Consider the following 13,600-nt stretch of genomic DNA (forward strand, 5'->3'; position numbering starts at 1 on the left):
CTACTAAGGAAGGGCTGCTATTTCGTGCCAAAGAGGAGAGAACAGGGCTGACGAGATTGCTTTGGTCTCATCTGAGAAGTAGCGAACGACAGGAGAATCTAAGGACCACTGATAACTGACATGCATGTTGCAAATACATAAACTGGGCCTAATGTAGGATAGTGCCAAATATCCCGTTAGCAGCAACAAAATGAACGTGCATAGTTTGAACGTTAGCAAGAAGCATCACCGTGAGCGATCTCACAGGCATTTGCAGGGAGCAATGCAGTGAAAAGAGATAATTAGTGGAAACTCGCGTCTACAGCAAGATGTCATTTTCAGCTACGCTCGGATTAGCAGAAAATACTAAAATGAGGAGAGGCGGCTCTGCCATCGGTGGTAATACTGGGAATGATACATTATCCGAAAAGGTTTTGGTGGTTCTGGCTTTTACTAGGACAAAAACCGAAAATGCGGGTGTTTGAAATACTACCAGGAGAGGTAAGATGAATGCCGGTTAAATTTGATCAGTATAAATTGCATGAATGGCATTTATTTGCGAGTGTACATGCATTTGCACTTTAACCCTGACAGCGCCAAGATTTACAAACATTTTAGCAGCTTTGAGGGCGCGCCCAAATATGTGCCTTATATGTGCCATCTCCTGTGTGACGTTAGCGAAATGATGTGCCTTAAATCCCCTGCTAATTATATTTCGCTCTGTTTTTAGGGATGACAGTGGGGAGAGGCCAGAAAAAAGCGAAGAAAATAAGAAAATGTACAAACTCAAAAGAAGTGACAGCTCCAAAGAAACAGCGCAAACTGAGGAAGGCCACGTGGACATCTTTATTGCGTCGAAACGAAAATAAATTTTGTCCTTGTTTTTTGTAATGTTAATTTGCGTTCTGTACCGGCTTATTCTATGTGTGGTTAGTGGTTTTATAATTTTTGTTTATGAGTTCTTTAGAACGTAATTTCTTCAGGGCAAGAGGAATACTGACACCGGGCTGTGCTAGCCATGTTCGGCGCCCACGTAAACGGGCTTCTACACAGCAGTTGTAGGATGTGTTGGGCAATGAGCACAACAGCAAACAACCTCCGCTCAATCACGTGTTCTCATCCCTTTCTCTTTCTGCACAATTATGATCCGTTAGTTTATGTTTTTAGAGCACTCTGTCATGAAGTCGGTGTCGTAGTTCTTCAGTCACTCGCAAGCCAATCAGTGAAGTTCCTGTCACATATTTGCTTCGTTATTCTCACCAGCACATGTTAAAGTCGGATCCTTCCGGTGAGCGATTTGAATGTAAGCGTCACTGATCCCAAAAATAACAGCGTTGAGGAACAGGCAGGCGTTCCCCTTGGAACAAATCCTTCCGTTTGCACCACATAATCTCAAGTGGAGGCATGTTTGATGATCACTTGACAATGAAATTTAGCAGCAGTTTACATGGAAGGTGACGAGCGCTGGGCAAACTGAGCATTCTTCAAAAACGGTGACTGTATAACTAGTTCTCAACTCCTGCCTGCAAATAATGCCAGCTTACGAACCTTTTTAAGATTAATACGATACTTTAAATTCCGGGAGATGACTAGGTTGCGGCGAGACGAAGTCTAGGACGCATAAAATGCCGGCACCGAAACTTTATCGAGACCATGTTTATTTATTTAGAGAAATGGGTTTCATCCTCTCTTTACACCACTGAGCTTTTATTGACACATGGGGGATGATACGCTGTTAGGTTCATTCGTAGCGATCGATCGTATCTGACGCGAAGAATACGGTGATTACGACTCAAGATCCGCATCTGCCTTGCTGACAGATGGCCATTCCTCATCCCAGTATGAATGTCGCAGATGGTAAAGACTCCACAGAAGATAACCATTACAAACCTTTTTCAAGAAATCGCATACAAGTGCGGGCTGTCATGAGCCAACCGTTCCTCTCGCGAATCCTCACATATTTCTAAAATGTGTCAGCCGGTTTGCCGCACTTTCATACAGAAGTAATAAGACGCGGTGCCGGGAGGAAATGGATTCTTGGAAACATATACAGATAGACTGAAGAAGCAACTGAGATGCCCTACAACGGGAAAGATAAGGCAAGGGTTGGCGACGGACCAGATCTATGAACGTTAGACTGCCATTAAAAGGTAAAGTCTGTGATTTACTTCAATCATTAGGTTAAACTGAGAAGTGCTCGTAAAATATTGACCGCAGTGCTCCCAGGTGCCGTTTTTGGCTAGAACAACTTGGCAACAGTGTTTGTTTCTTAGGTATAAAGTGAATCGTTTGCGGCATCTTTTAAGCTCTAAAAATATGTGCAAGGTATGAAGCACCGTCGTCTTCATCTCAGGAGACTTTTTGCCCTTTAGGGGCAGTGTAACAGTTCCGCTATGCGGCTGAGGGAAGAACCCAGTCCCCCTTTAGTTCGAGTAGTGATGCTAAATTCTATAGTTGTGTGGGTCGAATCTAAGCCGCGTATACTCGCAATGCACTAAAGCCAACTAGCGCTGAACATTCAGACACGCTGCTAACACTGATTTTATTTGCGTACAGGTGATTCTTTAAACAGAATATTTTGACTAGACTTTACTCTTTTATATGCCATTTTCGGGCATCAAATTCGCACATAAATTTTAATACGAAGTCATTTTTCTTCTCATGAGTGACTTGGACAGGAATTGTGGACAGAGCGTACCGGTAGGCCGTGATCGCAAGAAGTGCCAATAGGGAATCCAAGCTGGAGCTTGTGTGTGTGTGTGTGTGTGTGCGTGTGTGAATAATAAGCTGGAGTTTGCTCTGCGACGCCAGCGTTCGGTTTCTGATAGAGCGGAAGAAGTGGCAAAACCTATGCGCAGCCACGGCCGCGCAGCGCACGGCTGACTGCGGAGCTTGCGCAGCCCGGCCGCGTGGAAGCACGTGACAGGCGCGGCCGCACGTGTACACGGAGCAGGAGAAGGAGAACGAGGAGGAGGAGGAAGATTCGCGAAGAGAGCGCGCAAGCCGGTGCTCTTCGCCAGTGGGGCTTCTCAATTTTGATATATTTTTTGGTTCCTCGGCTGACAACGAGGCTGGCTTGAAACGTGTTTTGTGTCGGTGCTTTCGAAAATGATAAATTATGATTTCCTGGCAGACTGTCGACATCTCACATTGCTTTCAAAGAGCGCTTGTTGGCAGGCTCTGAGATAAAAAACGAAAAAAAAAAATGTCATGAACGCGGATTCACTATTCCAAGGCGAGGGGCAAGCGACAGGTATTTTGAGGCACCTTAGGCGGCACCTCTTGTTTTGTTAAGGTGTGGGAGAGTGAATAACAATGCAGAAGCCATGATGTCCCCATTCCCTGCTGTTAAGAGAATGAATTGTGCCATCTTCCCGTGGGGAATCATTGACTTGAGACACGCGGCAGGCACTCAGAAGTACATTGTCACCGTCCACTATCTGCTCCGCGTCAGATACATGAGACTTCAGCTGCTCACCCTTCCTCAAGTTTGCGCCGCGAAAATAGGACAAGAACTCGACAAGGAGAAAAACAACCGCGCGTACGCAGGCAAGCACTCTGATGCTGCATGGAGCACACAACGCGGCCGAGCGTGCAAACCCGGAGCTTTTAAAAGGCCAAGCAAGGAGGAGCGGGGAGGGGGGGGGGGGTAACATTTTTCTATTTTCAGTTCCTCGGCTTACAAAAGTTAATTGGAAACTTCTTTGTTTTTGTCAATGCGGAATCACCGATATCACTGTCCCCGCTGTGGACGGAAAGGAACAGTGCATTCTTCGCGTGAAGACCCATTGAAGCGCCTGTGCACAGCGATGAGTGTGGCCATTTGTTTGGAGGAGGCCCTCTCAACCTCTTTGACGACATATGTTTTAGTCAAACCCCCAACAAAGTCGTCGAAACTAAACATTGCCATCTACGGTGAACTATTCACTTCAGCAATGTGACGACTGCACTGGACGTTACCGGTGCCGCGGTGAATGCCTCCTGCGCGTGTTTGACATGTTCCTCACGATGGCACAAAAGGCACCACCTTGTCCTTTGTTTTTTGTTTGCAACAGTATTCAGATGAAGTTAGTTCGCTGCTGCGGCGCTGCTGTCCGAAATCAGTGACATTTCTACCTTTAACGATCACTGATTCCTAACGAGAAGAAAGGAAAAGAAGAGGTAGAGAAAGACGAGTGCCGCAACAGCTGTCGTCCACCACCGCCGCGGCGGCTGGTGCAATGACAGCCTACAACAGATAAAAATTTGGTGGAAGGCTAGCCCCCGCCGCAAGCGGCGATGACCTATCTATCCCAGCACCATGAGGGCAAGGACCAGCTACCCTCGTTTACCCCACAAAGCTGTACGAAAAAGCGCGCCATAATTTAATATTTTAGTTTTTTCTCCCTCTCTTGGAAAGCAACGGCTGCCAGAACGCGGCAGGAGGAGAACAGCAACAACCACGCGCGCGCGTGTGTGAACACGCCCTCGAATGAAACGTGGAGCAGACAACAACACGCGTGTGAATGCAGCGCAGAGCAGATGATGAGGCCGCGCTGCGCGGAGGTTTTTCCTAGGTCTCTGCGGAGGGCACTGGCGATGGATGGAAGGATGGAATATAGGAGCGTCCCCTTTGAAGCGGGGTTGTAGTAGTAGCTATCAGCAGTAGCGATCATGGCGCACAAGGTGGTGCAGCGCCTCCTGGCCGAGGTTGTCTGCCCTGTAGATAAAAAATTACAGCCGATTTGCATAGGTAATCAAATGCGAAGTAGGCGCATAGCACTGCTTATGCCCCTGTACCAGACTGCCCGGCTTCATTCTTAGCGAGACCGATCAAAAGCGCGGCGCAGGAGAGCCTTTGGCTTCCTTCACATCATCTGCATTGGTTCTTATCACCGAGCTGCCCGGAGTCGAGATCGAGGGAGCCCTGCGCACACATATCTGCTGTCCCTTGAGGCCCTGGAGCGACTGGCGACAGGGGAAAAAGTCAAGTTTGAGGTTTTGCGACTGACACGCGGCTACTCAGTCCGGAGTAAAACGCGCTTGTACAGCATTGCAAGGTGGGGGCAGTGACGGCCGCCAATGTGCTACGCGCCACTCTCGTCACCGCCTCCTTGATGCCTCAAACCTACCAACAAATATATATATATATGGATGAAGCCGGGCAGTCTAGTACTGGGGCGTAAGCAGTGCTATCCGCCTACTTCGCATTTGATTACTTTGCAACAGAGAGAGAGAGAGAGAGAGAGAGAGAGAGAGAGAGAGAGAGAGAGAGAGAGAGAGAGAGAGAGAGAGAGCGACAGAGCTGGCGTCGGACCGCCACTAGCAAAATTCGTGATTGCGGCCAGAAGTGCTACGCACTAAAAACATCACCGCCAATGGGTTTCGAGTCCCCGCCAGAACGGACAGATCAGCATCCCAGGCACGAAAGTACTATACCATCTTCAGTTTTTTCTTCAATATGACCTTTATTACATTGAAACAATGCTCTATATACATGAACTATGTACAGATAATTAGGAAAGCGCATCAGGTCGACACGATGAGCATAGCTACATACCAAGTCAACAAAGCTCTAAAATGACCAACCGTATATGTATGACACCAGCCAAACGCTGTACGACGAGCAGGAACTAAGAATTTTGATACATGTCTCGGGAAAGCTGCAGCCACATAAGGCGGCCAGTGGCGAGTATTTTAAGAAGAACGAGATGTATATGGTATATTCTGAAGTGATAGTAACCTCGGTCGCGGATCAGCATTGTTGCTCTGCTTGCTGTGCGAGCTAAAGAAAAAAAAATTGCACAATTTATCATTCTATCGAGAAAGCGCGCTTGCAAGGTTGCTTCCACAAATACCAGCGAAAACCTCAGGTAGATATGCATTGCATCTGCGGTGTAATAACCTGTCGCCCGAAGAAAGCGTGACATACTAGGAAAAATGCGTCTCTTCAAGGAAGACGTTCGCTACGGGGCTAAAAAAAGAAACTCAATACGTGTTGGCGATATTTACGATCTCGCGAAAAGTAAACCGTGTGAAGTTTTGGTGCGTGGGCTTGCGCAATAGGCGACGTGTTCGCACTCTTCAACCGCTGAAGAGACCGCCGATTCGCTTTCTGTGTGATGTGGCGTCGACCAATAGAAATGTTTGCATAGTTTATGGTCGACAGCGGAGAGTTGGAAGAATTCGCAGCTTATTTTCGGTTCATGAACAAATAGCATAGAAAATAGTAGCAGCCTATCATGAACCTTCAGTGGTACTCCACCTTCACTTCTGCAAAGACTATTTTTCGAATCCCAAAATACTGACGGCAGCAGACGCTTCACGTCGTAAGTCCCGTATTTTTTGAAGAACATCCCCCGTAAAAAAAAAAAGGCGGTTACCCTAACTCGGCTTGAACAAAATGTTGATAGCTGGAAACGTAAGGCTTGCAAGGACGCTACACTTCAGAAACTGAAATAGTTGAGAAGTTTCATGTGTGAAATATTTTACGTAAGAAAAAGTCCGTGCAGCAGTCGTATGATAAGCAAACATATGTTTTAAGCTGTACTCATTCGGACATTTAAAAAAACTTTCGCCACGCGCTCTTGGCTTCTTTCCGCTCCAACCTCATGCAAAGACAAGTGAATGTCGTCAGTTTGATATAGCTACGCATGCAGCATCGGTACCTGTAAATATTTCTGGATAGAACTGGGAAGTCTACGTCTCCTTGAATATTATACTCAGAAAAGCGTGATCAGCGGCCTCGTGGATTGATGTGGCTGCATGCGGGGAAAGAGTAGCCCCGAGCAAGACCGCGGCTTGCCTGCTGAGACAGTTATCGAGTGCTGCTACACGTGGCTACACCAGTCCAATGATATTCTAGAGGCCCAATTTTCGAAATTCGCCTTCGCCTATCAGCGCCATATTGTTTACGTAATTGGCTCCCAGAAGTGTGAACCATGCGAAACCGTGTGCTGATGGAGACCTTTTCTGAGCTGGCGTTAAAACTACAGGGCAGTTAAAACTGATTTTTAGCAAGGCTATCCTTTGTGGCTGCATGGCAAATATAAATGACGGTGGTAGAAATGAAGCCGCAGGTGGTAGGTAGGAGAACACTTATACTCGAATAATCAATTGGATGAAAGTAATTGCATATTATATATCCCAGTGTCCCATGTCTTGCTTTTTTGGGATTTTAACTGCGCTTAATTAGGGCGCTAAACAATGTGTTGATTAAGTTGAAGGTGACCGTGTAAACCTTGGGCAGTCGCGGTACGGCAGTCCCATCCTGTGTTGTCATGCGCTGCCGAGTCTTGATGCCAGTTTCAACATTGCTCATCTCTCAGATATACTTATTAATCTTGGGGGCTTTGCTATTGCCCAGTAGCATCAAGATGGGTATCAATCGCTGCGCACTATGGACGTGAGCTCTTTTGGAAGGTCACAACAGATTCTACTGTGCGACACATCTCATGCATCCGCACTCAACTGCCGGACAATGACACCCTCTGCAGGTGGTTACCACAGCAGGAATATCCGGAAAGTACGAGGAGGAGGAGGACACCCGGCATTTAGATTTTACTTTGCAGACATGAATAGCTTGACAAACTGCATATGAGATTTACACTCGCGGACAACTTCTTTATGTGCGGGTTTCAACAAATGATACGTGACACACTTTCTCTGATTCAAGTTTGATAGCATACTGCTAAGAAGCTGTTTGCCCTGATAGGTTCTCTACCTTTTTTTCAACAAAACTATATTTTTAGATTGCAGTTTATTAAAAGTGTGCGCAAGAACCGGTTCAATTTCGTGTGGTGCTGTAGCTTTCTTTAGAACGGGAACTGTATGTATATTTCTTTGCCTGCTATCTGATGGCCAGCTGAGTGTGTGCTTTGACAGACACTCCAGCGCTCGTGAAAAGCTGCCATTGCTTGGAGTGCTGTTTTTAAAGTGAAAGCCTCGCCGACCCAAGGTCATCGGCGCCGGCAATTTGACTTCAAGTGCGCCGCAACGAGCCACTGCCGCGCTTCTTCGCACGTGCGGCGCGCAAAGCGGATGGCAATATCAATTTCTTCTGCTGCTGCTCACTTCTTGTACTTCGTACGCCTGCTTCTTCTCCTTTATAAACCTGGCAAACTTCATTCATATCGGTGCATATTTCCACAAATATACGACATTGCCACATTGCCTTACAAAATGCCACACAGCCTTCCACTCCTCTGACTACCATTTACCTCCACGCTTCGTTTCATCTGGACCAGTCTGTGGCGCGCTTGAGGGTGGCAGGCAGCGAAGGAAAAGTAGCGTGCTGGAATTAGGGATTCGGCTGCTTCCGTTGAGTTCGCAGACAGCCATGGAGAGTTAAACGGGAAAGCGTGTCCGACCAAGTTTAACCGACCATCAACTCTCTAAACTAGGTTCAGCTTTATTTGAGTCTACCCTGGCTTAGCAATGCAGAATAACCAAGCATAAAAAATATTCAGCTTGTATAGCCGGACTTAGCCTAGTTAATAAGGAGGCATATTTTGTTTTCTGCTTGTGCTCAATGTGTATTTCCTTACATGTTTCAGGGATCTGAGATGCAATGAGGGACGTAAATGTTTTCTTTAGAGTTCCAGAGGGCTTATACAGGGCAGGACATCTACCAGCACTTTACCAGTCCCTTTGGCGTTTTTGGCAAGCAAATTGTTGACAACAAGCTGTTTCAGTAAGAATTTTTGACGTTCAACCGGATGGATATGTTTTGGTCAAATACAAAACTTTTTGTTCAGGGTGCGTTTTTTTAGTCAACTCTGTGAGAAACAGCTGTGCAATGCGAGGTGCCTAACCACAGATTAAGATGTCCAACCACAAAAAACCCCAAGAATGAAGAGGCTTTGCCCCTCTATATTTGATTTCCTTTGTGCGTTTTTTTTTTGTTGTCTTTCGTAAGCCGCATTTAGTTATATAGCAATGAACCAGTTTTTCCAATATAAAACTGCAATACCTGCTTCACGGTCATTCTCTGTCATCGTCAAATTCAAGCAACACGACACCTTCGCACACTTCTTAACCCATTTGGACAATGTCAGATCCCAGTTTGAGCGAGTCGGCTATGGAAATATCGATAAAAATTCTAAATAACCAGGTTATAATCTCCACCTTTAGTGTGGCTGGGGTAGCGACGAATTTGTTTTCATTCTCCAGTTTTTTTTTTACAAAGACAATCAGTGGCTCCTCTACTTTGCGAATTGGGTGATGCCGATGTGAATGTTCATCCACTGTCAAAAGTTTATGAAGGCGGCTCTGTTGAAAAAAAAAAGTCCTTTCAGCACGAGGCAAATATATTTACATTAACTTTTGCACTGCGTAATCCATGGATTAGCAATAATGCTCAGGCAGCTGTCGCCAGAAGGACAAAAAAGAGTAATGGAATTAAACTTTTGAGGTATTATTGTCTTTCATTAATTTGCGACTGCTCGTTGAATGCTATCCAACTCTGTGCATTCCTCACTTCTTTTAGGCATAGCAAAACTTGTTTTCACAAATAAATCCTTGCACGATTCTGATGTGTGTAGGCACTTCATACCCCTTATGCGGCTGCAACCTGGCGAAGTTGCTTCTATGCACTTGCCACTGCCATCACCTGTCCTGCAGCTCGCGCAATATTGCCACAAATATTGTAGAGTATTTACTTATGCTTAAAGCCGCGCTGCTGGAACGCGACTTTATTATTTTGTTTCTAACATCAGGTGCGACTAAGTTTACCTCGAATGATCTGCAAGGCGCAGAATGTTTCTGCATAACTTCAGATTGTGGTAGTTCTTTTTGAAGCATCATCTCGCGTGTCCGTTCTCAGCTTTAAATTAAGTGTTGCCGGGGGAATTGATCATTCTGTATTTGACGACCGTTATGCATATTTATTGCTATTTCAGCTGCTGAGTCGCTAACTTCTTTGTGGAGGCAAGTCAGCCAAAAAATTGTTTAATTTCCATGCCATGCTTTTCTTCTATTGTCTAGGACACTGTTTCCACCACATTACAATATCAGGTAGTGCAATCTTAGGGCCTTTGTTCCTGCACTATGTAAAAATAAAACCTATTGTCCAGCTCGCTTGTTTTGATCTGAAGTTTAAGCTTGAGCTTCACAAGGAAATTGCCAGAAATGCAGTAGAGCAAGCAATTTTTTAAGGGGAGATTTATGCACAATGAGCTTTGTTTTAGGTAGAATCATCTTCAAGGACACTTCCGTTTTATAAAAAGTTTGCAACCTTACTTGTTGGCGAACTTTCTTTGCCTTCTCGCCTTTACCTGTTTTTTTTAGGGTATGCTGCTCTCACTGTCGGGTGACATCGAAAGCAATCCTGGGCCTATGAATGCAACTGAAAGAGAAACATTGGAAGCCCTCTTGCTGACTGTCCAAAGAATTGAAGCTGGCCAAGCTGTAATACTTAATGAAATCAAAGGTGTTAAAGAAAGGCAGGATGCTACCGATAAAGAAGTCAAGCAGCTGACGTTGAGAGTGGCAGCCCTCGAGGCAACGGCAACCTCACTTGATAGGCCTGATTCTCTTGAAACTGACAATGCCATACAAGCCATTTCTTCCCAGCTTTCTAGTATTTACTCAAGGTGTGATGATGCTGAAAATAGATTGCGCCGAAATAACTTGCTTTTCTTTGGCATCGACGATGTGGAAGACGAAAGCTGGGCAGATTCTGAAGGGAAAGTCATTGCATTTTGTTCAGAGCACCTAGATTTATCTATAACTGCTTCACAGTTTGAAAGGGTTCATAGATTAGGCAAATTCAAAACTGATAGGCACAGACCAATCATTGCCAAGATGACCTTCTTTAAAGACAAGCAGAACATCCTTTCAAATGGCCACAAATTGAAGGACTCCAGTTTTGCAATCCGTGAGGATTTTTCCGCTACAACTCGTGAGGCTAGAAGCAAGTTGACCAAATTTGCAAAGTCACAATCCAAGTCTTATAAACTGGCATTTGATAAACTTAGAATGGGCAAACAAACATATGCGTATGACCGAGCCACTGATTCGGTCATATTAATATCACCATAGCTAGGCAATGCACCTAGATTGCGTGATTGTCCTCAGTCCACGTCATGCCCCCAGGCTCCGACGCTGTCCCTTTCATTTTCTAATATCCGAAGCTTGATGCCTAAACGTGATCATCTGTGCTCTTTTTTGCAAGACAGTGAATCTGATATAGTTGCTTTAACTGAAACTTGGTTGCACACCGGTATCAAAGACAATGAAATCTTTCCAGACGCCCATGCTTACAATATCTACAGACATGACCGTGCAGATAAAAGAGGGGGTGGGGTGCTTCTTGGTATTAAAAAAACGTTACCATCCACTGCTATCAATTCTAACTCAGACCTCGAAATAGTTTGGGCTGCCTGCAAAACTATATCTTCGAATTTACTTTTTGGAGTGTGTTACCGTCCGCCCGATTGTGTGACTTCTTTCATTCATGATCTTCGGTCTAGCATTGCTGCCGCTGTCGAACACAGTTCACCTAGCAACATCTACTTGTTGGGTGATTTTAATTTTCCTGAAATAGATTAGCCTTCTTTGTCTTCAACTAGTCATGCTGCAACAGAATTCATCAACCTAATACTAGATTTCAATTTATTTCAAGTGATTAGCCAGAATACGCGTGGTTCTAACATTCTTGATTTAGCTCTATCCACTGCTCCCGATACCATAGGGCCGGTTATGTATCTTGACGGATTTAGCGATCATAAGATGTTGCAGTTTGATATTCTAGTTCCGAGCTTGTTTGCAGGTATTACAACTAAAAAAATTAGAGATTATAGTAAAGCACGATATGATGAAATTAACACGGAACTTGCCTCATTTTTCAATGAGGTGTTTTTCCCGCTAAGGAACGAACGATCTACCGAAGAAAACTGGTTGCTCTTCAAACACAAACTATCTGCACTGATAGAGAAACATGTTCCTCTGATTACAATAGCTAATGACATAAAAAATCCATGGTTCAACAAGACCCTCCGTCGATTACGGAATAAAAAGATGCGCCTATACAGAATAGCTAGATCTGCTCCTTCTTCAACCTCGTTGGAAAGATATAAACTGTGTTTGAAAGCGTACTGTTCTGCTGTTACCGCTGCCAAAAACAAATACTTCACTCATGATCTGCCGTCACTTTTGTAGACTAATCCTAAGAAGTTTTGGCAGACTATATCTCCCGAAAGTAAACATGACCTCATACAACTACACAATACTGATGGCTTGCCGCTAGCTGACACTGAATGTCCAACAGCGTTCAACAGATTTTTTGCATCAGTGTTTGCTAAGGAAGATTATTCCAGTATGCCAATTGTTCTCGAGTCTGACTACCCATTCATGGAGCCCATCACCATTAGTGCTGAGGGTATCGCATCCCTAATTAAAAATCTAAAGTTATCATCATCTGCCGGAGTGGACAACATTAACTCGAAGATACTTAAAAACACCATTTCAATTTCCAGCCAGATTTTGTGTCATATATTTCAGCAATCACTATCCTCCGGAGAACTGCCCACTGACTGGAAAAAAGCCAAAGTCATCCCTGTCTTCAAAACGGGTAACAATACCTCTCCTGATAACTATCGGCCTATTTCGTTAACATGCATATGCTGTAAATTACTTGAGCATATTATCGCTTCTCACATTTACAACCATCTGGAACGAAATGACTTCTTTTTTTCAAATCAGCATGGTTTTAGGAAAGGCTACTCATGTGATACCCAGATATTTGAATTTACTACTGACCTGCATTTCAACATGGATGATAACCAGCAAACAGATTGCATTTTTTTAGATTTCTCAAAAGCATTTGACAGAGTTGCACATGGCCGGCTTTTTACAAAATTATCTACCCTTTCCCTTGATTCCCTCACATTATCTTGGCTTCGAAACTTTCTCTCATTACGTCAGCAATTCACAGTTGTCAACGGCTCTTCCTCATCCCTATGTGACGTAACCTCAGGCGTACCACAGGGAAGCGTACTTGGACCCTTACTTTTTCTAATCTACATTAACGACCTTCCCACTAACATTTCATCCCGTTTACACCTTTTCGCAGACGACTGTGTTGTTTACCGTAAGATCGCTTCTGAGACTGATCACCTGACCCTTCAAAATGACCTTGACACTATTGTTGATTGGTGTCAAAACTGGCAAATGATTCTTAACCCTAATAAATGTAAATCAATGACTTTTAGCCGCAAGCATGTTGTTTCTAACTTCATATACTCTATAAATAATACCTCTCTATAAAGGGTTACGTCGTACAAATACCTTGGAATTCAGTTCACACCAAATCTTTCATGGTCTTCTCATATTTCTGCAGTCTGCAACAAAGCGTCGAGGACATTGGGTTTCATACGCCGGAACCTTCGAAACTCACCTAGCTCCGTTCGAAAACTTGCATATTTTACATTTGTTCGCCCACAGCTGGAATTTATCTCACCTATATGGTCTCCCCATCAGAAATATCTCATAGATATGCTCGAGTCCATTCAAAGCAGAGCTGCCCGGTACATTTTTAGCAATTATAGTCCCCTCGCAAGTGTATCCCAGCTTAAAAACCCTAATGACATACAGATACTTGAAATTCGTCGCTCCATTTCACTTCTGTGTTTATTCCATAAAT

At 44.5% G+C, this 13,600-nt stretch overlaps 2 protein-coding genes across 2 annotated transcripts in view; both read left to right on the plus strand.

The window, feature by feature from the left end:
* LOC146199119 (chitotriosidase-1-like) overlaps positions 1-812 on the plus strand; it is a 39,200-nt gene extending 38,388 nt beyond the window's left edge. Inside the window, exon 9 of the mRNA XM_084592044.1 lies at positions 710-812. The gene's annotated coding sequence lies outside the window, so the exon portion shown is untranslated. The remainder of the gene's footprint in view (positions 1-709) is intronic.
* A 2,523-nt stretch (positions 813-3,335) lies between these two features.
* LOC146199120 (putative chitinase 10) overlaps positions 3,336-13,600 on the plus strand; it is a 99,173-nt gene continuing 88,908 nt past the window's right edge. The window contains exon 1 of the mRNA XM_084592045.1: positions 3,336-3,528. Within this exon, the coding sequence (XP_084448171.1) occupies positions 3,336-3,528 (193 nt within the window). The remainder of the gene's footprint in view (positions 3,529-13,600) is intronic.

The sequence above is a fragment of the Amblyomma maculatum genome, chromosome 2 (assembly GCF_055883805.1).
Source record: "Amblyomma maculatum isolate TAMU_Amacu chromosome 2, ASM5588380v1, whole genome shotgun sequence".
Taxonomy (NCBI): Eukaryota; Metazoa; Arthropoda; class Arachnida; order Ixodida; family Ixodidae; genus Amblyomma; species Amblyomma maculatum.